The sequence below is a fragment of the Arachis hypogaea genome, chromosome 19, assembly GCF_003086295.3.
Source record: "Arachis hypogaea cultivar Tifrunner chromosome 19, arahy.Tifrunner.gnm2.J5K5, whole genome shotgun sequence".
NCBI classification, from domain to species: domain Eukaryota; kingdom Viridiplantae; phylum Streptophyta; class Magnoliopsida; order Fabales; family Fabaceae; genus Arachis; species Arachis hypogaea.
In genome coordinates this window covers 54,130,709-54,157,859 of record NC_092054.1, presented here as the reverse complement: position 1 = coordinate 54,157,859, position 27,151 = coordinate 54,130,709, and the positions used below count along the sequence as shown (strand labels likewise).

Below are 27,151 nucleotides of genomic sequence, written 5' to 3'. Positions count from 1 at the left end.
TACCTTTGATTCCATTAGATGCCTTGATGTGTTTGCCAAGTGATTTCAGATTTAGGAGGCAAAGATTGGATCAAGGGAATGAAGGAAAAGCATGTAAAAATGGAGAACTCATTTCTGATGCTATTTAAGCCAAGGATTGAAGGGGGAATGGAGAGACTTTCATACTTTTTCATACTTTACATACTTTTCATACTTGAGAAGTTAGTTACCATTAGTTTAGTTTTAGCTTAGTTTAGTAGTGAGAGTTAGTTTCTAGAGAGAGAAGCTCTCACTTCTCTCTAGAATTAGGATTAGGTTTAGTTCAATAATCCTAGATCTAGATTTTAATTCATGCTTTCATCTCCTTCTATCTCTCAATTCCTTGTTGTTACATTCATTCTTCTTCCATTCTTTTGTTGTAATTTCCTTTATGTTGTTCTTATGTTTTGTTGTAGATCTACTATTGTTCATTCCATTTTCTTTCAATTCAATAAGAGGTAATTCATGTAGATCTTGTTTCCTTTAATTGTTGTTGTTAATTCTTTACATTTGATTGTAGTTAGAATTAATTCTTGTTATTGATTTACTATGTTTTCCTTTTGTGCCTTCCAAGTGTTTGATGAAATGCTTGGTTGGATTTTAGAGTAGAGTTTTATGTTCTTGGCTTGGGAAGGTAACTTAGGAACTCTTGAGTTACTAATGTCCAAGTAATTGATGATTGGGATCCATTGACTCTAGTTCTCACTAATTGAATTAGTGGAGAGTTAAGACTTATGGACTAGGATTGATATAGCTCATTTGACTTTTGTTTACTACTAGTTAGAGGATGATTTAATGAGATTAATCCTTGCCAATTCTCATATTGTGGTTAGTGATTAGGATAGAGATCCTTGACCACCAACCCTTGCCAAGACCTTTTTAGCCATTAGTTTACTTTCTTACCATTTATCTTTCATGCTTCATATCAAAACCCCAAATATAACTCACAACCGATGACAAGACACTTCATTACAATTCCTAGGGAGAACGACCCGAGGTCCAATACTTCGGTTTATAAATTTTAGGGGTTTGTACTAGTGACAAACAACTTTTTGTATGAAAGGATTATTGCTTGGTTTAGAAACTATACTTGCAACGAGATTTCATTTGTGAAATTCTAAACCGTCGAGAATCCAATCATCAATCACCACTTTTCTATATAAGTGGCTCTCATTCCGTACCTCCTCACATTCCAATTCTCCTTCCTCTATACTTCTTACTCTCACCCATGCCCTTAACTACACCCTTTCAAACCATTCATACTTCTACAATTTAGAGAGCACTCATGGCATCATCAAGCTCCAAGAGGCGAAAGGGAAAGGAACCGGTGGAAAGCATTCCTTTTGATGAAGGGAGGTTCAAGACCGCCTTCCATGAGCTCCAGTTTGAACGGATAAAACACAAGAAAATATTGCCAGAATTAACATTCCAGTTCAACGATGATGAGTGCCCACAGATTAGAGAGAAGATTGAACAAAGGGGTTGGCAAGAACTCACAAATCCAGACACAAAGATAAATGAAAATCTCATTAAGGAGTTCTATGCCAATGTAGCCAGAGAAGACACTACCAAGGCTCCTACCTTCAAAAGCTACGTGAGAGGAACAGAGGTGGACTTCAGTCCCAATGCCATAATGAGGACTCTTCATCTGAGATCACACCCTTCTGATAAGCCTAGCTATCAAGCAAGAATAAGTAACGGTCCCGACAATGATGAACTTGAAGAAATTGTGAACGACATGTGTGTTATGGGATCAGATTGGGAAAGGTATTTGGATAAGAGGCCACAGTTCATTAGAAGAGGAGACCTCATCCCGGAAGCCAAGGGATGGTTTGAGCTCGTGAGGAGATCTATCCTCCCAGTCTCAAACAATTCTAAGGTCAACATTGCTCGAGCTACTATGGTACATTGCATAATGAGGGGTGGAGACATCAATGTACATGAAATTATAGCTGAGGAGATCCAAGAAGCAGCCGAAAATATTGATCCGAGTGCTCGGCTTTGCTACCCCAGTACCATCCTGAGACTATGTATGAAAGCCAAGGTAGTTTTCGAAGATAGCAATCCAAATTGGGTAAACCATGGAAGGCTAGTTACGCTCCAGCGTATAACATATGTGGCACCTGCTCAACAACAAAGAAGTCCCCAGAGAAGAAAAAGGACATCACAAGAAGAACCTCATCAAGAAGAACCTCAACAAACAGAATACCAGCAAGAAGAGCAATACGATCCAACCAACATAAGCCTGGTTCACATTCAAGGAGCCATTGAGGATCTAGCAAGGAGATACATGGAAGGACAAGAACAGCAATTACACTTTCAATCCCAAGGGATGGATTGTCAGGAAGAACTACTTTCTAATTGGATGAATCAACAAGGGGAATGGCATAAACAATAAATGGAGCAGCAACAGGAACACTACTCCCAGCTCACCCAAGCCATCAATCAAGTAATTGAAAGGCAAGAGCGTCAAGATAAACGCCTTCAAGAACTCAACCAATGTCAACTAGCTCAGATGAAAGCATTCAACGAGTTCAGCGTGCTTAATAAAGGACAGCAACTACACAGGAAAGAATTCAACATAAACACTCAGGCCAAGTTGACTTATGTGGCTGGGCATATGCATAATTTGCACTCTGCGATCCCAAGGTATGATACAGTTCACAAAGACCTGACAGAACAAGAGGAGGGAAAGGTGAAGCAACAGAAGAAAACATTGAAGAAGAAGATGGAGGATGGTGGCTTCTGGAAAAAGTTGGTCAGAAAAAGCAAAGGAAATGGGGGTTCGAGCACTCAAGAAGGACACAAAGAGGACAAACAAGAGAAAGAGCATGGGCATCCCCATGAGTAAAAGGTGGCGGAGTTCCTTTTCCTTTTCTTTCCTTCAAGCTTAAAATAAGGAAAATCATGTATGAAACAGAACATGCATCCATAGTAGCTTAGGAATTTTCAATTTTGTCTTTAAGATTTCACTGCTTAAGTCTATGTGTGCTAGTCTAAGTTTCCTGTTGTCATTTTTGCCGTGCTTAAATGTATGCTTGTCCTTTAAGCTGAATAAAAGAAAATGTTATGAAAAACCAGAGTGGGGTTCATCTTGTAGAGTAAGTTCTTAATGTTTGTGGTGTAGTAATTGGTTAGCTAAGTTGGTCCACCAATAAGGTATACAAGCAACTACATGTTCTGAATCCTATGCTTGAAGCACATTCTATGAGACCAGTTAAATAACAAGGTCCTAATAAGAAAAATAAAAAGGAACAGTGAGAGTTGGAAAAAGAAAGAAAAAGAATAAGAAATAAGGCTAGGAACCAAGGATTTAAATCTTGAGGGATGTGTCTGTGGTGTTCCTGTGCCAAGGATCTGCTTGAATGAATAAGTTCTCAGGAGTGCTTCATCACTTGGTAACTTCGGTTAACTAACCCAGGATTATCAACTGAAAATCCACTATCAAGAGCAACCTTGCTACAGAACACTTAGTAACCCAAAGAGGCGCTGGACACCAAGGCCTCAAGGAAAGAAAATAACAAACCATATGCCTGTGGTGTGCATGTATGGGGGAGAGAGACTTGAGGGAGTAAGTCCTCAGGGGTGTTTCAACACCTAGCACCTTGAACCAACTGGTTCGGGAGTGTTAGCTGAAAGCTTATTTTAAAGAGTCGCCCCCTCACAGAGCACTTAGCCTAAGAATGCAATAAACCCTGAAAAGAAGGGGGAGATCAAGGAATAAAGATCTCATAGGATGCAATCAAGCAAGTATTCAAGAGCATGACCTGGAAACCAGTAAAAGAATGAACCTAAGTTGCTATGCATGAAACCCCATAAACCAAGAACTTTACTTCTATAATAAGAATTTGTTTCTCTTGTTCTTTCATTCATCATTCTTATGTTTCCGTACTTGCTTAGGGACAAGCAAGCTTTAAGTTTGGTGTTGTGATGCCAGGGCATTTTGGCCAGTTTCACTGACCTTTTTCTTTACTATTTTAGGATAGTTTCATGCATTTTCTTAGTAAATAAGCAAGTTTTGGGTGAATATACACTTACATCTTGATTCAAGCAAACATTGTGAACTTTACATGATTTCATGAGAATTATGCATGAATTGAATGATAATATGGATGATGCATGATCTCATGACTTGAAACAAAGCTTTGATGCACCTTGTTTGTTTGATTTCAAGACAAAGGAAGCAAAGAAGAACCACGCTAGCAGCTACGTTAGCTTCACTAACGTGACCACTAACGTGGAATGGGAGCGAGCTTGCAATGTAAGTGGTAAAGTTACTACCAATAACGCCTTCGAATGCCATCATAACTCACGTTAGTTGCCACGTTAGTTACACTAACGTGAGAACTAACGTGAAAGAAAGGGGGAGCTCCAACGTTAGTGGTGAAAGTAAACCCCACTAATGTTCCAAAATGCCACACTAAGCCACGTTAAGAGCCACGTTAATCCAATTAACGTGGACTCTAACGTGGAGTGAAGAGGATGTCGCAAGCGTTAGTAACAATCACCGTTGTCACTAACGCTAGACCAAGCCTAAATTGCCTACGTTAGTGGTCACGTTAAGACCACTAACGTGAAGGGTAACGTGGAGCAATGAATGATAGGCCAACGTTAGTGACACTCACCTTTGTCACTAACGTTGGAGATGGCATATACACCCACGTTAGTGGTCACGTTAATTCCATTAACGTGAAGCACTAACGTGGAAGGAAGGGGCGTTTTGAAGCGTTAGTGACAAAGGTAAGTGTCACTAATGCTCTCGAGCCTTGGCATGCCCACGTTAAAGGCTAACTAACGTGGACTATTAACGTGGAAGAAAGGGACAAAGAGCAACGTTATTGGTAAAGGTGAGTGCCAATAACATTTGCGAAGGGCTAAGAGGCTACGTTAGTACCACTAACATTGAAGTTAACGTGGATCAACTAGTTTGGAACGTTAGTGACAAAGTTATCGTCACTAACGCTCTCGAACCCAAGTTTACACTTAACGTTAACGCCACTAACGTCCTAACTAACTTCCCATCATGCCTAACTCACACTTTCTTTGCAAACAAAGCTGAGCCCACTAAAGACTGTAATTGCTTCAACTAAAGATCAAGGGTCCATATCCAAGACTTGAAGAGCTAACTAGAAGATCAGAAGAGTAGCATATATAGAGATAGTTTTGAATTAAAAAGGGATCTGGAACTTGAGAACTACACTTTGTATATTTTACTTTCTCTGCAACTTCTAGTTTATTTTCGGAATGCATTCTTCTTTATCATCTTCCATTTCCAGAGCTATGAACAACTAAACCCCTTTTCATTGGGTTAGGGAGCTCTGTTGTAATTTGATGGATCAATAATAGTTTTCACTATTCTTCTTCTTTCTTTTCTCTTGATTTTACTAGAAAGCTTTCGTTCTTCATCCAATTGGTTAGCTATCTTGGAAGAGAAGCTCTCCATAATTGGATCTCCTCAGAACCTTGGAAGAAGAATGAGGAGATCATGCTAGAAATGCTTTCTCATGCTGGACCAAATTGGGGTTTGGATGGATATAGTGACATATAATCCTACCAACACTTTGATTTGGGAATGCATATGGTATAATCAGTGACCAAACTTTATCTCTTTCCATGAGCAATTAAATCAAGGAATTGGGCAATTGTTCAAGCTTAGAGAGATTGGGTTGCCAAGGAATTGGAATCCAATCACTTAAGATTCCTAAGGAGATCAATGAATGCATTGATTGAGGAAGTGATGAGAATGAACTTGATCCAGAGAATGCAACATCTCCTAAGCCCAATGAATCCCCCATTTCTGATCTTACCCATTCTCTTTAATTTCTGCCATTTATTTTTCTTCTCATCTCCCCAAATCCCCATTTAAGATTCTGTAATTTACTTTATGCAATTTACATTCTGCCATTTATTTCCAACATTTACATTTTCTGTTATTTACTTTTTCGCCATTTAATTTTCTACAATTCCTCAACTCAATTTCTGTTTAGCTCAACTAGAACATTCCTCTAATGAAAGTTGCTTGACCAATCAATCCATGTGGGATTCGACCTCACTCTATTGTGAGTTTTTACTTGACGACAATTCGGTATACTTACCGAAGGAAAATTTGTTGAGAGACAAGTTTCCGTGCATCACCAGTGGAGTCCTTTTTTTGGATTATCTGTGGTTTTTGCCTGCATCTTGAAAAAGCAAACAATCATGAGGCAAATAAACAAAATAAAATTGGCAAAAAAAGCACCAAAAATAAAAACATACTTTTGTGTAGGCTTCTCATTTTTTTCTTCAATCTTGCTTTTGTTATTTCTTGCATTTCTTCGCTTCTAAAAATACATGCAAAAAATTCTGTTTATAAAAATAATTTCGATAAAATGAACAAAACATAGCATTACAATGATAGTTTCTGAATCTTACTCTTCATCAGATTTAGTTTCTGTTTGGAAAGATGGATCCACAATAACACGCTTTCTCTTGTTAGATTCCATCCTAGAAAAGCAAACAATCATCAGGCAAATAAAACATAATAAAATTGATAAAAAAACACCGAAAATTAACACATACTTTTGGGTAGGCTTATCATTTTTTTCTTCAATTTTCTTTTTCTTATTTTCTACATTTCTTCACCTCTGACAATACATGCAAAAAATTCTGTTTATAAAAAATTTTTGATGAAAAACAAAACAAAGGATTACAATGATATTTTCTAAATCTTACTCATCATCAGATTCAACCTCTATTTGGGAAGATAAATCCACAATAGCGTACTTTCTATTATTGGATTCCATCCTTGAAAAGTATAAACGCACGTGGTAAATAAAGAGAATAAATATTTACAAAAGACATTGAAAAGTAATACTTACTTCTTTTCCATTCTCTTAGGTTGTTTTCTTCTCTTCGATGTCTTCTCTGAGTCATGTTCAGAATCAGACTCATAATCAGAATCACTTTTACTTTCCGAAGATAAGTGTAATATAACAATCTTCTTCTTTTGTTGCTTCTTTTTTCCTTCCCTTTTTCCTTCTTTTTGTCTTTTGATTCATGTCTCAGTTGTACTATTCTCTGATGCGGGTGCATCATTGCCTGTTTTTTTATAGTTATTTCAGTAGGTTTTAGTTAGTTTTCATACAAATTTTGCCAATAAATGAGTAATAGCATGAAAAATCTCTTCATGAAACAAAATCTCAAGCATAGGTGAATTTTAGTTAATATACAGGGTAAATATGATAAAATAGATCACACTAAGTGAAGTTTTGATTTTGAGTATTATTAGCACACTTAGTATATAAAGATCATCTTGTATGTTACCTTGATGCACTTTGTTTGTTTGATTTCAGGCCAAAAGAAGCAGAGAAGAGCCACGTTAGTGGTTACGTTAGTGCTACTAACGTGGGCACTAACGTGGAAGGAAGGAAAGTTTGGAACATTAGTGGGAACGTTAATGGCATTAACTTTGAAGAAGGAGCAGCGTTATTGGCAAAAGTGAGTGCCAATAACGCTAGCGCAGCAAAGGAAGACCCACGTTAATGGCCACGTTAGTTACACTAACGTGGGCATTAACGTGGAAGAAAGGAGGCAGCTGTGAAAGTTAGTGGAAAAAGTGAACGCCACTAACGTGGGCAAAATCTCACCCGGCAGCCTGACCATGCCTTCTTCAAACAAGAATAACTTGAGCCACAAAATTTCAAATGAGGTGATTTCAGTGGCATTGGAAAGTAGGAATCCAGATCTTTCCAAGAATATATGGCACAACATGGTGGACACTAAATTTGAGGGAAAAAACCTTCCCCTAAAGTGCAAAGATGAACATGGTATCAACCTGTAGTAAGGCCAGCTGACCTCTTCACCTTCCAAAAAGTGTAACTCGAGCTGTAGAGCTCCAAATGATGCACTTCTAAAGGCGTTGGAAAGTAGACATCCAGGGCTTTCCAAAAATATATAATAGTATGGGGTGGACATTAAGTTTGAGCTCCAGAACCTGGAAATATTAATCCCCTGAACGCGGACGTTATTGGCATTCACTTTTTCCAATAACGTCAGCGACTATGCCAGCGACCTTGTCAACTTCAAAGGAGCATAACTTGAGTTACAGAGGTCCAATTGAGGTGATTCTAGTTGCGTTAGAAAGCTGACATTCAGATATTTCCAACGATATATAATACTTTATAGTGGGCACGAAATTGGAGCACAAACCAGAGGCATTTTTTAAGCCCCAAAAACACCAACTGGGTAGCAAGTGTGACGTTAGCCACACTAACTTCAGCACTAACGCCACACTTGTAGCGTTAGTGTGGCTAACGGTAGCACTAACGATTAGCACCTGGACCTCAACTTGATTCACTTCTCTCAAGTCCACTTCAAAGCTCGAGCAAGGAAGCCCACAATTGTCAACCAATCAAGGCCACAAGAAGCATCTAGAATAGTTAATTTTCATTTCATTGTAATTTGCTTTTAATTTTATTTCATTTTGTAATTTAGGAGAGCCTATAAAAAGGCCTTAGTTTCTACATTGAATTCATACTGGAAGGGGGAAATTGAAGGAAGGGGGAGAGAGTGAAGACCAATTCGAACTTCTGTGAATTGGCACACTCCAAGGGGAGTGGGTCTTCGGACCCCTCCCCTCCTACACTCTTCTTCCTTTTCTCTTATTTTCTTCCTTAAGAGTAGTTTCGTTTTAGTTGTAATTTTCATTTATGAATTTTGAAGTTTCAATTTCAGTTTTAATCTTCATCTTTACTTTTCTGCACTTTCTTTCTTTTCTATTTTGGTAGAGCAATGATCAACTAACTCTTTTCATTGGGTTAGAGAGCTCTATTGTGATTCAATGGATCAATTGTAGTTCTTATTCTTCTTCTTCTTTCTTTTCTCTTGATTTTACTAGAGAGCTTTCGATCTTCATCCAATTGGGTAATTGTCTCGGAAGAGAAATTGCTCATACTTGGATTTCCTCTTAACCTTGGAAGAGGAATGAGAAAATCATGCTAGAAATGCTCTCTCACATTGGATTAGGTTGGGGGTTGGATGGATATTGTGACATTTAATCCTACCAATACTTTGATCTATGAATGTGTGTAGTATAATCAGTGACCAAACTTCATCTCTTCCCATGAGCAATTAAATCAAGGAATTGGGAAATTGTTCAAGCTTAGAGAGATTGGATTGCCAAGGAATTGGGATCCAATCACTTAAGATTGCCAAGGAGATCAATGAATGCATTGATTGAGGAAGAGATGAGAATGAACTTGATCTGGAGGATTGCAATATCTCTTGATCCCAATGTTCATTTTATTTTTAGTTCTTACATTTACTTTTCTTGCCATTTTACTTTTCTGCACTTTATTGCTTTCTTTACTTTTATACCATTTACATTTCCTTGCTACTTATCACTCCAATATGATTCGTCTAACTAGGATAATTAATCAACTATTGATTGCTTAATCCATTAATCTCTGTGAGATTCGACCTCACTCTTTTGTGAGTTATTACTTGACGACAATTCGGTATACTTGCCGAGGGAAATTTGTTGAGAGACAAGTTTCCGTGCATCATTCTCACAAGGCCCTAAACAAAAAAAAATATTAGTTAGCATAATATGCTTAAAACAAATACACCAAAATTAAAGAAAAGAATTCTATTGAGTTACCATTTCATCCGTCGCCTCACTTTCTATCCTTTTAACCACTTTCTCCCTAATATCAAATGTTGTACCCACGGTGGTCCAAGAATTCCATCCACCGGCCTATTATTGTTTGTGTATTCGTGAGAATATACGATCATTAGTACAAAAAGGTAGCCATGAACAAATTTGTTTTTTCAATTTCTGCCCTCTAATGCCTTTGATGAGGAAGTTGAGCACATGAACAACCCAATTTCATTCTTGTATTGTGTCCACATGAAGAATGGGCAGCATGTGAACTGGAGAAATTTTATTTATTGTCATTAGCAACAAGAAGCACTTTTTATATTAGACGATGAATGTCCTCTTGAATTTCAGCTAATTTTTTGGCCCATCAACACTCATGTCAATCAAAGACTTTGTCAATTGTGACAAAGTACAACCTTTAAAGTTTTCAATAACTTCCTTCTACTCCTCATTAATTTCTTTATTTTTAATTTTGCTTGGATAGCGTTCCCCTACAACAGCAACAAAAATATTTCAATAACAGAAATAATGTAAAAAAAATACCGAAATTTGATTTACAGAATAGATTATAAAATAGATTTTTACCAGATGCATTCAAGCCAAGTGCATATCCTATTTTTTCAGGGGTGATCTCGATTACACCGTACTACGTGTGCATTTTTCTATTGTACAAAACAAATAAATATGTTAATTCTTTCAGGAGCTTATGCGGCACATACAAGGCTGGGATATGCGTCATAGTTGCAAATCCCAATTCTTCGACAATAGCTTTCTTGTCATTGCTCATGTGGAATATATCATAAATGGATCTTGTGGAACATCTCCAATCATGAGTTTTCTGTAAATAAATGAGAATTATATTACGTAACTATATTTATACAAAAAAAATTGAGTTGTTGTAACATATATATGTTACATTATATTTTGGTCCTCTTCCTTTTTTATGGTGTTCCTCTCAGCAAATTTCTTGATTGTTTTTTTTTTCTATACGAAATAAAAAATTAGGTTAATAGGTAACAACAACACCAAGTGCACCTCAATTCACATGAAATACACTGAAATACAAAAACTGAATACACCACTATTATTTCTTGATTGCATCGTACAATGTCAGTTCAAAAGGACATGCAAATCACTCAAACATGCATAAAATAACATCAAAAGCATTACAATAACATTTTGTTGCCGAGTTACAACATAAAGAAGAGAACACTAAGTGCACCTTAATTCATATGAAATACACCAAAATACAAATCAAATGCACTGCTATTATTTCTTGATTGCATCACACAATATCAGTTCAAAAAGACATGCAACTCGACCAAACATGCGCAAAATAACACCAGAAGCACTAGTGCACTACAACAAATTTCTCTGGGCTAGTTACAACAAATCTATGAACAAAATCCCTAAAAATGGACAAAAACACATGCAAATACTCAAACATGCACAAAATAACATCTGAAGCACTACAACCAAGGTTCAGAAAACCGGACCGATCATCAAACCTATAGTCACTGGTTCACTGGTTTACTGGTCTAACCGGTCTAACCGGTGGTTCAACCGAAAAAACCGTTTTAGAATAGAATAATAAATAAATTATAAATACACATCCTAAAATATAATTATAGTCTAATATAAATCTTAAAATATCTTCAAAATTTAAAACACTACATAAAATATCATCAACCAAATACATATGATCTTATCAAAATCCAAACTCAAAAGTTAAATAGTAATAAAAGCATATCTAAATATTAAATCCCAACATCATGGTTTATCAATCATCAAAATCCACAAGAACTTGTTGCAAATCTGCTTCGCTGGGATGATCTTCACCTTTATTCTACCTCCATTGAAAACTTCTAGACAAAATAAACATTGATATTATGGTTTTCCATTCACCGTTTGTGGAGCAACATATTTTCAAGCTAAATCTGTTTTCCCCCGTAGGTTAGAAGAACCTTGTGACTGACTATTGTTAGCACTACGGGAATTAGGATTAGCAGCATCATCATCCGAAATAGGAGGATCGACAAGCATGTCATTATTCACAGAAGCATTGTTATCAGCAGTTGCTTCTTGATTAATACTATTTTCTATAACTGAAATTAATAACAGCCACAACACAATGAAATTTAAAACAGCCACAACACAATGAAAATTAACAGCATGAAAATTAAACCACGTTCTTAACCTAAAGCAAGAGCCAAACATAATGAAAATTAACAGCATGTTCTTAACCACAACACAAGACCATATCTGCCTACAGCATTCAGCCATTCAACACAACACAATTTAACCTGGTGCCTACAGCATTCAGCCATTCAATACAACACAATTCAACCTAGTGCCTACAACATTCAGCCATTCAACACATTCAGCCATTCAACACAACACAAAAACATCAATTGGCTGGAAAACACCAAAACAGCAAGACACATTAGGCGTTCTAAAGCAGCAAAACACCAAAACATCAAAGTAGCAAAACACCAAAACAAGACAACATCAACATTAGGCGCTCTGGAATCAGAACCATACATTCTAGCATAGAAGATGAAAGTATGAAATAGAGAAGATGAAACAGAGGAGTCACTCACCTAGGTGCTGACGAAGCGAAGACCAGCGTAGACGAAGCGAGAGGCCAGCGAAGACGAAGCAGCAGTGCTGAGGACCAGGCGACGGCGGTGGCACTGACGACTTGAGGACCGCGGGGACGATGGAGGGCTACTGGGCTGGGAATGCTTTAGAGGGCTAGGGTTCACCGTTCACGTGTGGAGTGAGACTGAGATTAATGAATGGGGGAAGAGACCAGGCGACGGCGATGGCGCTGACGACCTGAGAACCCCGGCGACAGCAGTGGCTACTGGGCTGGGATTTGGGAATGCTTCAGAAGGCTAGGGTTAGTGAGAGTGTGAGACTGAGATTTGGGAATGGGGGAAGAAGGGGGGGTTCACGAGTGGTAACCGGGTCGGGTTCCACCTTTTTTTTAAAACAATTAAAAACGGCGCCGTTTTACTATTTTAGAGGAACCGACCGGTCACCGGTCCGGCCCAACCGGCCGGTTTTAAGCGGATTCACCGGTTTCCTTGTGGTTTTCTCTCTAGCGATTATTAGAGGAAGATCGGGCCGCTTGCATCGTTGGTTCGCGGTTAAACCGGTCGAACCGGCCGGTCCGGTCCAATTTTCAGAACCTTGACTACAACATTCTATTGCTTAGTTACAACAAAAAGAGGACAACAACACCAAGTGTGCCTCAATTCAGACAAAACACACCAAAGTTATTACTGATTACTAAACACGAACTTAGTTCAAAGCATGCAAACACTCAAACATGCACAAAAACACATTCAAATTCCTCAAACACATGCAGATATAAGTTAAACTATACAAAAACACTACGTAACATTTTTACACCGACCTAACAATTTTATCACCAAATAAACAGTACAACGAAAATAGTAATATATACTTTAACGTAAAAACACAAAATGAATCTATTAAATAAACAGAAATATGACTATCTAATGTTTTACAATCGAAAATGCAAAAGAGAAAAGTGAAAAAACTGGACAATTAATGAACAGTACCTTCAATAATCTTCCGTCTTCTATTTCTATGTTTTTTGGTAAAAATTTGGAACATAACTTTATTTCCATGAGTTTTTGCAAAGATTTCGAAAGATTAAACATCAGTTTGAAATTTGATCGTTTCAATTTTAATGAGGGAGAAGAAGCGTTTTTCATATTAACATTCGCGCTATTAAATAGTTGCAGAAATGCATGTTCACACTCTAATCTGAAGTGGTTTGTTGCATTTGAAATAATTTAATTAAACTTGATTGTCAAAAATTTTGTATGTATAACGTAACTGTTAAAATTATACAGAGATAAAAAATGTTTTGAATATAAATTTTTAAATTTACTTCAAATTAAATTAGATTGAAAAAAAAAATTGATAATATTTATAAATAATAAAAAATTTCATCTTTTTTTAATTTAAATTTATTTATTTTATACATTCTACGTGTTAAATAATTTAAAATATTTTATTTTTAATAATTTATTTTTTAATTATTGATATTAAATTTATAATTTTAAAAATAAAAACATAAAAATATTTTTTTAAATGCATTAGAAAAACAGTTGACAGTGCCGGTTGAACCGCCAATTTATATAAAGTAAATGTATCCACTAGTATGAAAATTTATCTGATATACATATTTTCGACAGCTTGAAAATAACAGCCGAAAGCACTACTTCCCCCTTTTTCCCTCCTCTCCCTTTCCAAAATAATAATAATAATAATAATAATAATAATAATAGACAAAAAAAAAAAAAAAAAAAGCTCTAAGAGGGGAAAAAATTTAAAAAAGAAAAATAAAAAGCTTTCGCTCATTGTTAGTCTCGCTATTCCAGATGTAGTACAACAAAATTGGCAAGGGGAATGTAGATCCTGCTCGTAGGATCCGTCAAACAGATTATGCTTCCTACCCTTATACTGTTTCTGCCTCTTTAGAAATCCGGTTGTATATACCACATGACACTCAGCGTCCCTTGTTGACTTGTTCGGTGGGGATGTAGATAATGAAGCTGGGACAGTAGGGTTAACCACACTTCATGACAAGGATATAGAAAAAATGCAAACTTCTATTTCCTGATCCCTATAGATAGTTCTAGCCTAGTCTACAGAAAAATTTACAATAGACAAGAGGATAAAGGGAGGCGCGATAAACACACAAAATGTAATAAAATCCATGGAAGCTTAAAACTTTTGAAGTAAACAAACTTAAGGGTGCCGTCGTATGGAACTATTGTTTTCAGCTAAACTGAGCTTTTCCAGAGCCAATTCCCTGGCTATTAATCGAAGCAATATTCGTACTAGCTCCCGTATTCTTAATTCCCTGTTCATCAAAAGGCAGAAAAAGATAAAAACAGAAACAGGAATGAAAAAAATTGGGGTATTTTTATTTTATTTATTTTCATTTTCTGTTTTTCTAATTTTGCGAAAGAAATAACAGCAAGAAGATTTTTTGCCAAGTTGAACTGTTTCTAGTTTTACCTTCATGAAAATCTTAAATTATGAGGCCATTCGTTTCACTTTTTCCCTTTGATATATTTACCTTGATGTAACAAGCTCACAAAAGGAAGGTAATAGCACAAAGAGATGGGAGCGGTTCTCATCGTTCTCCTTGTTCTCTTCTATGGCACTTCCCAAACGTGGCTTTAAGGAGAGAACAGATGCTGCTTCTGGATGAACAAGAAGACGTGCCAGTTCTTGAAGGACGAAAATAGATTCTTCAAGTCTTGCTTTGGGTAAAGGATACTCTCCTGCATGAAAAATCAAGCAATCATTAGATAATTTGTCAAATGTTGGGAGATGAAATGAAGATTACTGGAAAAAATTATCTTTTCATCGAAGATGCTCACCAAGGCCAATTTCATCAGCCAGAAACCGGCTCAAGATGTAATCACATCTGGTCACAAGCACTGTAATAGAGGTTTTGCTTACTTCAGATCTGGTAGTATTCCAGTCAACTTCATGAGAATAACTAAGAACATTATAAACAACTGGTTAATATGACCATTTTGAAAATATATATATATCAACACATGAAGACATAAGAAAAAAAACTAGGACTTGAGATTAAAGTCGGTCAAGATCAATGATGAGTTTTCTAATTGCATTATCATATGTTAGATATGGACAACAGATTGGATCTCATCTGCGAAAAATTTATGCCTGCATTCAGGTTTCTATTGGTGTTATACAAGAGCTACTAATCAAACATCTAAATTATACCAAGAGAATGTGCCTGAAAAGTAGCAGAAACTGGATTTAGAACACTGAAACATAATGCGTATGAAACAAATCAACGAGAAAAAATTCCACAGAGCAGACAAATAAAAAGAAATGCACATTAAAGATTTGGTACAAAAAGCATTCACGACATCTACGGCATAACAAAGCCGAGAGTTCAACTCAATTATTTCCCATTGGTTAATTACCATCAAGTAGAAGATACTTAACGCTAAGATTAGAAATTCAATTTATTAATAAGAATTTGATAAGCATTCAAAATGATGGCACCTGCTCAAGGAAAATAACTTTTGTAAACAAGTCAAGGAAAATCTACTGCAGTGTGGAGGCATGAGCTCTACTGTCTCCACAGGTAATGAGCACGTGCGTGATGCACAACGGTCTAGAGTAGAGACTAGTCGCTGCAAAACCTGAGAACAAGGGAGTATTAGGAAAATTGAATCGTACTGAAATTTCTGCTAACAGAAGCCTCTTCCAACTATATAAGCTTTAAGGTAGGGAAACAGGTGAGTTTGGTATTGCTATTAATAGAATGGATGCACATGTTCTTAACAACTTCATGTAGTGTTAAAATTATTAATCTTTTTATATACTTACTTCTGTAGGGGCATCAATTGGTGACTTAAGGACCTTGTCACCAAGAATATCTAAGATGGACATCTCAAGGGACTCATCAGCCTCTAACACCACTGATGAGAGGGAATTCGAGGGAAGAGCTCGTCCACAATATCCAACAAGGAATATTTCATAAACATCTGCCATTTCTTTCCATATACGTGTCTTGGCAGGTTTGTTCATAGTTGTTTCTGGATCACCATTGGTTAATTTGCTGACATAGTCAACAACAATACGGTTGAATGCTTGAACACCTAACCTCCAAAGTGCACTATCAGGATTGTCTCTTCTTGTTGTCATACATCTGAAAGTATCCATGACAGTGTTATTTCATAGTATTAAAAAAAAAATCTATGCACAAAAATCAAGAATATGACATACATGTCAACAAGATGAATATCTTCAAGTCAGACATTAAAGGAGATATTTCTACGAAGTAATAAGTTCAGAGCCATTAATTTCAAGAGTAGAAACTCCTTAAATTTCTTTAATCACTTTATCTTTATGAAGAGCTATTTTAGAGGTTGTTGGTGAGTTGGAAAAAAGCTATTTCTAGTCTCTAACACTTAAAGGAGTTCCTACTCTCTGCAGACATGCAAATTATGTATACATTATTAAACATTTCCCTAATTGCACATAAGATTGATATTTGTGATCTATATGTAAAAGGCTGTATTATTTCAGATGAGTTGGGTTGTTAAGTCTCCATAACTTTTCTGTTGTGCTACTTTCATGTTGCTTGATTGAACATTTCATTAATTTAAGATGCGCCCAACACAGCAGCCAAAAACAGCAGAGGCCGTTCAAATTTAGGTTGGCATTTATGAGGCTTTACCTGATAATTTAAACAATTAAATCAAGCTTCTGAAATATTAAGGGATATAGTAACTATCTACAATGCCCCACAAAGAAACTAAAACAGAAGTCTCCCAACCCAACATTGACATCGCAAAACATTTTTCTTTGCCTAGGATTCTGTTTCTTTTTTTTTTTTTTTTAATATAAAAAAAGAATTTCATTAAGATGAGGAGATGGATAATTTAACTTGGAGGATAAGGGTTCCCCTATATAAAAGCAAAAGCAAAAAGCACAAGGATTTATCTATAAAGAATAGTATTCCAATCTCTCAACATGACACACAGGGAAAATTTCCTATAAAATCATGAGCTTTACACCAACTAGATGCTAGCCTCTAATTCTATCCCATGAAAAATGCTTGTCAGAAAATCTGTCTTTGAAGGTGGCCCTGGATTCTGATTAGAATATTATCAGAACCTTGAAACATTTTATCTATAGTAACCTGACCTAATCTTCACCTCACAAAAAAGATCTGTCTTTTTCCTGACTACATACACAAATCTTAGCCTCGTTTATCATTTACAATGTAAATATCTCTCCTGGCCTTTTAGCAAGTAATTTTGTGATTCTATGAAACTCCTAAACATTGAAGCAGAATTAAGAGCAGTTACTACCTTCCAAGGCTTTGAATAATTTCAGGGTAAATAATATACTTCTCAAGAGCAGGTGCCTGCAGAAAAAGATCTACCAGCACGGGAACTAGCTTTTCTGCAAATATATAACTAGGAATGCGTGAATTTGTTGCTGCAGTAGATCCAGAACCTGGAGATACCGCTACTTTATTAGGTGTTATTGTAGTGCCATTAGGTGCTTCATGGTTTGTCTGAGAATCTGCAAACATGATCATTGGTTTTACACTTATTAAAGTATAAACAGAATTAGGTACAACCGGATACTTCTAAAATTGAAAAAAGGTTGGACCTCTAGATTGATCTATTTTACCATCCTCATTCTGCATATGAGAATCTGGTCTTGGAAGATACTGCAGAAACTCTCGAAGAAGAACAAGCCACATAGAAGAAATATGCTCTGTTGGACGTAATAGTGGTAAGATCTCCAGTATTGTCCGTAGAACAGGTGGCACATTTCCCTACAACACATGAATGCCACATTCATTAGAAGATTCTAGCAAAACAAGACTGATTGAATTAGTAAATAGTTAATTGAGTTATTTTGCAGGGTTATTTCTTACAAAACAGCAAGATTTGCTTCAGTACAAATTCTTACAATAATGCAACAATGAACACATAGCAAACCACACTTCAGTATTGGAGTGCTAGTTCAGATGTATTTAGACTACAAATTTCCCCTGCATCCATGTGCAACAAAATATAAAGGTACAGCATGCCTTCGGATCCTCTAACTTACCACACAGCGGTTAACATATAAATCATTTATTTGCTTCTATCCTATATCAAGCCATATACCATGTGGTCAAGAGTTCAATCCTCATCATTCGCATTGTTCAAAAGGTATAATTACGCTAAAGGTAGTTAAGAAATTGTAATCAAGTCCAAGCCCCATATCATACAAAAATTTCACTCATTTGCTATAAAATTAAATGAATGGGCGTCATAGAACACTGCTGAGTTATCTTCGTGTGATCTCAAGGTCACAGGTATAAGTATAAACCATGAAATCAATCACTAAGCTTGCATCTATATTACATATTTTAGATGTAGCCTTCTTGTAGCTTGTCAACAAACATACTTTATACCAGCAGGTTGCTCCCTATAAAAATTAAGATGTTTCTAATCAAGTCCCGTTATACACATCTAGGCAAATCATTAATCATATTTATAAATCATATTATTTGCTTCTATCCTATATCAAAGCCCATATAACCATGTGGTCAAGAGTTCAATCCTCATCATTCGCATTGTTCAAAAGGTATAATTACGCTAAAGGTAGTTAAGAAATTGTAATCAAGTCCAAGCCCCCATATCATACAAAATTTTCACTCATTTGCTATAAAAATTAAATGAATGGGCGTCATAGAACAACTGCTGAGTTATCTTCGTGTGATCTCAAGGTCACAGGTATAAAGTATAAACCATGAAATCAATCACTAAGCTTGCATCTATATTACATATTTTAGATGTAGCCTTCTTGTAGCTTGTCAAACAAAACATACTTTATACCAGCAGGTTGCTCCCTATAAAAATTAATGATTTCAATCAATCATGTTTAAAAAATTCTGTAACCATGCGTCAATATGGATGATAAATACCTGATTTCTCTGATCATAATCTTTTTAAACTAAATCATGTAATTGAAAGTTTTCATATAGTATAGGGCCTTAATTACAAAACTAAAGAAATCTGATTCAAAATTTAGTGACATTATAAGCATATCCATAGAAATTAAACCTCTTCAAAAAATGAACTAAGTTGATTTTCAACACAAGGTAAACACACTTATTAATTGTCTATGCTTCAAGACCAAATAGATCTTCTGTAGGGACCATATTATGATAGACAAATATCCATTTCCCTCTACAAAACAACCGAAACTTTTGAGAGAAATGGTTCATGATATCAACTTCTGTTTTTAAAATATTGCCTCTGCTGACAAGTGAGTATGAAACCCTACTGACTATAGCATTAAGTCATAGGCAGTGCACCCCAATTATAAGGCAATCCACTGTAATTATCACCATGAATAATGTAAAGCAACCAGCATGAGATAGTTTTTACATTTCTGTTATGTATACAATAATTCCTTGCTTCACATTTCCAACTATTGTTGATTTCTTTCTTTCAGGGGCAAAAGAAGACATATCATTAGAGCAATAAAAAGGGTGCAAAATAGCATACAAAATAACTCCTAAGAAGACAAATAAATCATCCAAAGCATGCTAATTAATTAAACAAAAATAATAGCTTCTTTTTTCTTATTGGTCGTGACAATAACAGCTTCTTAAGATAATAAGAAAAAACAAATAAAATACAATGAACTCACAAATTCTGTTTCGAAGTTATCATTGGTCAACATGGCTTGCTTCACAGACAAATCTACGATAGCTATCAACTGGGTGTACATGACATTATTAAACAATCCTTGAGCTTGAACATACAGCTCACCTGGTAAAAGTTCAAAGTTGAAGTAAGATGAGTTCCACTCGAATATCCTTATAAGTTATCATTGCTATGACATGGACAGAAACCTAAAGGGTGTGTGGAATCTTAACAAAAATGAAAATCAATGCATTACCAAGACCATGCAAAATCTCCTGCTTCACCTTATCAGGGGCAGAGCCACCATAATTGGATGGCTTTTTCAGAACAAGCTCATAAACATCAATCACTGAAATAAGGTAAGGCATTGGCATATGTCCCTGAATTTTGAACTTTAGTCAGTACTTCAATAAGTATATCCAACTAGTGCTGTTTTCTTGTACATGTTGCACATTGAAGACTGATTAAAAGTCAATAGAAATTGTGTCAAAGATAAAAGGCACTTAAGCGAGACTTGGTTCAGTTGTTTAGTCTTCATCTACAAATAGAATTCAGACCTTAAATCATACCACTATGCCTACCTTCAATGAATGGGAGGTAACAGTTGTCTGCAAACAATTTATTGCTGCAAGGGCTACCTCTTTACTTCCATTAACAATACTATTCTCAACAAATTGAAGCAATGATTCCCAGCCTACACAACCAAATTAAATCAAACTACTAGTATATTGAATCAAACAGAAACTACCAGATACATCAAAGGTAACAAACCCACCAGACCAGAAGTTACTTAAGGTTTTGAAAAAGGGAAAGAATAACCGTAATATACGTGCTATTCCACCAAGAACCAGCACGAGAGTTTCATCCCACTGCTTTTGAGCTGTGTTACGACTGCAAAGTTCACCATAACATAGAGATATGTCAAATGTCAAGTAATTTTTGGACGATAGAATAAGATTAAGTATGAACCTAGCCACCTACAAAAAACGTTTTGGGTGCCATTATCATAGATAGTATCTGTAAAAAAGGCACAAACAAGGGTGTTGGAGTCCGTGTGACGTACAGTTCTCGAGAGTTAGTCTAACTGTTCTCTACATGCTTCACTACTTGAAATATGTTCTTAGAGCATTATAACCTGTCTTTCATGTGCAACAAGATAAGGTATTATAGTATTATCCATTGAAAGCATTGCAAATTATTGTCTATTGAGTATTGAGCTGCCTTAGATGTCAATCATTGATCTCTATCCAAGTTCTTTGTTGAGTTTCTTAGATTGTGCTTTGTTTAGTTCAATTCGTTGCTAGCTGTTATTGCAACTCGCCCAAATTGTCCCTTTCGGAAGCAACATGAGGAGTTAAGATAGTAAATTGATCTCATTAAGCTTATGGAGGCTTCAGCTTAAGGAAGAGTGCTGATAAATATAGGGAAACTGGGAGAGGTGTTGGAGGAAAGTAGGTAGTATATCAAAACTGAAGCCTACAGATGCCAGTGTTTCGTTCATCACTGTTAAAATCCATGATTTTCTATGGAAATAATAGAGTAAATAGTAATTCGTCAAATGAGAGAGAGAATATATCACTCTTATATGATGTGTGTAGATTGTATGCTGATTTAGTTTTACATGAGAGAGGACTAACATATATAGAGAGGAGAGTAATAAAAGTAGAACACCGTAGAACACCTACTCAACTACTTTTCATAAATGCAGTATCTAAACTACTAACCAGTATTTAACATTAATCTCTCTCATCATATTTCAACACTCCCAGTCAAGCTTGAGCATATAAATAATATGCATCAAGCTTGGAACAAAAATAACCTATAAGAGATATTATTTGATATGGTGAGATATGAAAGGATAATCTCTCTAAGACTCCTCCTCATGCTACATCTAACCAAGCCTTAAGCTTGTTATAATAATACCCTTGAAAATAAACTGATAAAGATTAAACTGCTGACAAAAGAAGGGCCAGCTGAACTTCCAGAGACTTGCTAGGACCAGCAGGGACATCAGGAGATGCACCGGGGGCATCTAGGACTGTTGGGGACTTGCCGAGCCTAGCTGGGACTACCAGGAACTTGCCGAGGTTAGTAGCGAACCTGGGAAGGTGACTTGGCTCAGTAGTCATGGTCTTTCAAAGAGCCTATAAAGATGATATAACTAGCAAGACTAAGTGAAGGACAAATATCACCATTGGTATGATTCACAATGGGAGGTTTGAAGGAAAACACAACCCAATCACTCTATGCCAAGAGGAGAACAAGAGGCCAAAAGTAAGAATAGGGAGTTGCTAGAGAATGTTACACAGACAAAAGAGACGTCAAATACGCAAGAACTATCAGAAACAGGAGAATCAATAGTCATGGAACCCATCAGGGATAAAATCAAAGTTTGATGATGCTGTAGTAGACTAGTGGTTCGATCAAGGAGATATATACACACAACCCAAAAGAGCAAGAAGAGGTGAGCACTGAGGTAGTAGCAGCCGGAGGAGGCGGATGGGCAGTAGAAACAGCTGCAGATGAACAGTGCAGCAGTGCCAGGGGCAAAAAGTGAAATGCAAAAATGCAAAAAGGAAAAATGGTCCGATGAGAAAAAAAAAAACACGATGGTTCCAAAAAGAGGTCAGCGAGGCAAACACTGCAGTGTGATCAGTGGTTCCAAAAATGATGACCGACATGCCATGTGCGAGTGAAAGCAGCGGAGGCAACTGGAAGTTTGGGGGGAGAAAACAGCACATGGATGCGCGCGAAGCCTTGGACGGCAACAATGTTGGCTTGGCTGAGCAGCACTGGAGAAAATGAGTCTAATAGTGTGGTCATTGTTCGGATTGGACAACAGTGGACGGCAGTGGCAGTGACGAAACAGCTCTGAAGGAAGGTGTTTTTGGGCTGCTGGAAAAAGAACACAGCAGAGGATGTTCTAGCAACCAGAAAGAGACACGGTTGGCTAGAATTTTACAATAAAGAACATCCTTTAAATTAAAAAGGAGCAGATTGTGCTGATGATGATGGCAGAAACAACTCAAATAATTGTTTCTAGGTTTGAAAAAAATGGGAAACTGAAGTGATACCGGTTTCAACCAAGAACACCTCTCAACAGAGTGCTACAGCAAAAGAATTTCAGAGAGCTCAAGGAGGATATCATGGTGTTCAAATACATGATTTTATATGAAAGTAATAGAGTAAATAGTAAGCAAATGAGAGGAAGAATATATGACTCATATGTGATGTGTGTAGATTGTATGCTGATTTTTTGTTATATAAGAGAAGACTAACATATATAAAGAGGAGAGTAATAAATGTAGAGTACCTAGGCAACTACTACAAATAAATGCACTTTCTAAACAACTGACATTATCTAACATTAATATCTCGCATCATATTTCGACAATTACAAAGTACAATTGGATGCAATTTGGAAAAAAAAAAAAAAAAGTGATTTCAAGACAATACCACACCAGGTAAATTTTCCTAGAATTGGTCTTTATCAGAAAAGCAACTTTTACTTGCTTCTAAAAATAAGCCAATATTTTTCTCACTTCTAAATCTTCTCGAAACAATCTACAAAAATTTAAGAAGTAATTTTTATCTAAAAATGCACTTTTTAAACAAAATAACTACAACCATACATACTCATGATCACATAAATACAAAGTTGAATGCTTTAGAGATGAAGTACTATTCAAAGTTAGCTGAGGCCACAAAAATCAGGACAAGGTAATATGAATTGTTGATTTAGTATACCTATGATGTATGAGCATGTGAACTGCTTTTCCTCCTCGAGTTCCAAGTTCTTTCCCTCGTGATTCATCTTTAGACGAAGTTGCAGCCTACTTCCAGATAAGAAAAACTTTTAAGGATATCAGCTCATGCTGAATTAATCTCTTAAATCAACAAACAAAAGGTTCAGCTTACCATGTGAGAAGCACGATCTAATGTAGGAAATACATAATTCCAAAGGCATTCTTCCCACATGCTTTCGGAGAGCTTTTGGCCATGAGTTCCTAATGTTTGGAAAAGTGTCCTGACAGCAGAGTTCCTCACCTACAAAAAGAAATACATAAAGTTTTGACATCCAGAGGTCACAATAGAGCTAACTCACTCACAAAATCTCATCCAATTAGCAAAATATAAGTGTATTATAAATGCAATAGGCTAAGTGTTGAAACAGGTTGTCAATATTATTGCCTAACTTGAAACCGAAAGCTAACTCTAGGGAGAGGGATGTCTAAGTGTTTATAAAGGTTATATTAGATATAGTTACAGAAATGGACCACATCAGTGCATTCAGACTAGAAACCAGTTAACAACCACGTATCCACTATCCAGTCGGGTTCTCTAGTTGATCAGATAAGTATTTGAACCCGTCATATCTTGGCAAACTCGGGAAAAACTAGTCGCCGCAAGTCAAAACAGATATTGAATGGGTCTCATGAACTGCACATAGAGTGCAGCAACATCTGAACCGCACACATTGCATGTTGCCTCTTGAACCATGTCCACATGGGTGTTCTGAAATTTTTAAGTTCACTATTTAACACTATGCATAATAGCTGCTCCACTACCACTTGGGCCACTGTGTTTATACAACTAATTATATTATGAATTTTGGTAGATTCCACACTAAACAAAGGAGTGAGTTAGCATCTCCACTGTCCTATGAATAAACAAAATACCCCTTCTTTATTTGTTAAATGATTTACTTTTAGAGGCATTCTGTATGGGACTTACAAACTTCCTCCAACATAAAAAATGGGAGGATGTTAGCAAAATCCATTATATGTTTATTGAATTTAATTGTATTTTCATGTATTTGATTAGATCCAGCTCCACAAGTAACCCACCAGCTAATCTAGCTGATTAAGTGCCTGGCCGAGTTTATGGCCAGGTCGAGTTTAATAACCATGATATTAGGAATGTGAAGTTGCAATGTGCACGACAGATAATTTGTGGATTGTTAAATACTATGTTAAGATTTTGGATCTAACTTCACCCCCCCCCCCCTTTTTTTTTCCCCTCAAAACAAATAACAACAACAACAACAACAATAATAAGATGATGATGAAATTTCCTGCCAGTTTACAAGGCTATTTAAATCATATCCTTAAGCAAGTAGAACAAAAATATTGATGAAAAGTAACTGAGTACAGCTACAACATACCCAAAAGAAGGCCACAAAATGATAATACCATGGTATAATACGAGGATCTTATTTCTTGCACTATAATTATAAAAGGTAGATTGCAGCATTTTAATCGCTTAAACAGGAATGCTACTTATTCAGACACGGATGCTTCTTTCAAGTCCCAACAAATAATAATTGTTGATCTAGGATACACTAGCATCTTGAATGCCTAAATTTAAAGATAAATTTATCTAGATATTCTAGTTTACTTATCCTAAGAGATTCAACCATGACATAAGGCATGTTGATGTCTCTAAAAGGATCTAACCTACACCTAGTAATTTAGGCGTTTTAGAGAATAGTTAGACAACTCTGCCTATGTTACATAGCCAGTTCCAAGTCCAGATAAAGGAGGAGGGTTGTGTTCGGCCGTCGACAGCCAATGTAATTTTATCGAATCTTCATGACATGGACCAAACGCGATATTGCGCTAAGGTTAGGTCATTGCCTAGAAGCAACACGCTGTATTGCTCGGTAAATTGTCAAATGAGTAACAGTCAATGCATTGGTGCTCAGGTGTAGTGCAAGATGAGCAAGGTTCCCACATTTTAGCAAACGAACAAGGGTAAATAAGCTAGTTCACAAAGGTAAAGAAGAGGTAAAGGTAAAGAAAAAGGCAATAAAAAGGTTGCAATTTCGGACATGGAATGTAGGCACAATTACAGAAATATATGGAAGGGTCTTTGGGTACAAAGGAAGGGAAAGAGGTATATATAAGATAGAAAATAATCAAGAAGGATGAGAGATTTGGATTAAGTGCATTAAGGACAAGAATGGTGAGGTGTTGGCCCTATTATGAGAGAATTAACGAAAGGTGGAACAGCTATTTTCACAAGTTATTTAATGAGGGATGAGAGACTCTTTGTGCTCTGGTTGGTCACACGAGGGAAGAAGACTAAAACTTCAATTACTATTAAAAAGAATTCAAGATTTTGAAGTAAAGATGAAGAATGGTACAGCAATAGGCCCAACCAATATTTAGATTGAAGTCTGGAAATGTAAGGAGTGTAAAGTGTTGGTTGGTTAACCAAACTTTTGATTGAGATTTTAAAATCTAAGATGTCATGCGAGTAGAAAGAACATCTTGATTCCTATCAAGAAAAATAAAAGGAATATACAAAATTGTGGAAATTACAGAGGAATCAAGCTCGTGAGTCATACCATGAAGTTCTAAAGAGGGTATAGAAATGAGGTTGAGACACGTCTCGGAGAACCAGTTTGGTTTTCTACAAGTAGATCTACCACCAAGGCTATATACTTGTTAAGGGGAAAGATGGAAAGGTAGTGGAGTGACAAGAAGGACTTACACATGGTGTTTATTGGCTTGGAAATAGTATACAATAGGGTACCAAAATAAGAGTTATGGAAGGATTTGGAAAGAACGGAGAAGGGATGCATATATTCATGCCATAAAGAATGAGGTTTCAAGTAGTCTGAAGACTCAAAGTGGTGTAATAGAGGAATTTTTAGTCATTAGCGTAGGACTATACCAAAGGTCATCTTTAACACCATATCTTTTCACATTCCTTTGGGAAGTACTTAGCAAGCATATCAAAGAACATGTATTATGGTACATGTTTTTGCTGATAACATTATCTTTATGGAGAATCAATGGAATATTTAAATCAGAAGGTAGATTTGTGGAGAGAAGCTTTAGAGGTGTATGGTTTGCGCATAAGCCGTAATAAGATGAAATATACACACTGAGGAAAAACATTAACACAGGTAAAATTGGAAAACGCATCCTACCACAAGTAAAGAGATTAAGTATCTTGGGTGTATTATACAAAATAATGGAAAAATTGAGGAGGATGTAAAACATAGGATTCAAACAGGCTGGTTACGTAGCAGAGTATGTCTGTTTTATATATGACAAAAACGTACTTTAAAACTTAAGGAAAAACTTATCGCAATTATAAGGAATGGAGAGTTAGCCAACAAAAGTTGAGAATGAACATAAGTTTGTGTGATAGAGATGAGGATGCTTGGGATGGCAGCCAAACACGCATAGACAAAATAAGGAAGGAGGATATAAGAGAGAAAGTTGGATAGAGCCAT

The 27,151-nt window shown here is 36.3% G+C and overlaps 1 protein-coding gene across 1 annotated transcript in view; it reads right to left on the bottom strand.

Annotated features, from left to right (window-relative positions):
* Positions 1 to 14,020: 14,020 nt before the first annotated feature.
* Positions 14,021 to 27,151, bottom strand: part of LOC112777178 (uncharacterized) — a 43,652-nt gene continuing 30,521 nt past the window's right edge. The window contains exons 34-44 of the mRNA XM_025821478.2: positions 20,681 to 20,796; positions 20,487 to 20,599; positions 20,162 to 20,285; positions 19,910 to 20,031; positions 17,870 to 18,038; positions 17,563 to 17,779; positions 16,073 to 16,394; positions 15,746 to 15,885; positions 15,085 to 15,206; positions 14,778 to 14,985; positions 14,021 to 14,558 (exon numbers count right to left, since the gene is read on the bottom strand). Coding sequence (XP_025677263.1) covers positions 14,444 to 14,558; positions 14,778 to 14,985; positions 15,085 to 15,206; positions 15,746 to 15,885; positions 16,073 to 16,394; positions 17,563 to 17,779; positions 17,870 to 18,038; positions 19,910 to 20,031; positions 20,162 to 20,285; positions 20,487 to 20,599; positions 20,681 to 20,796 — 1,768 coding nt within the window. The 3' untranslated portion in view covers positions 14,021 to 14,443. The remainder of the gene's footprint in view (positions 14,559 to 14,777; positions 14,986 to 15,084; positions 15,207 to 15,745; positions 15,886 to 16,072; positions 16,395 to 17,562; positions 17,780 to 17,869; positions 18,039 to 19,909; positions 20,032 to 20,161; positions 20,286 to 20,486; positions 20,600 to 20,680; positions 20,797 to 27,151) is intronic.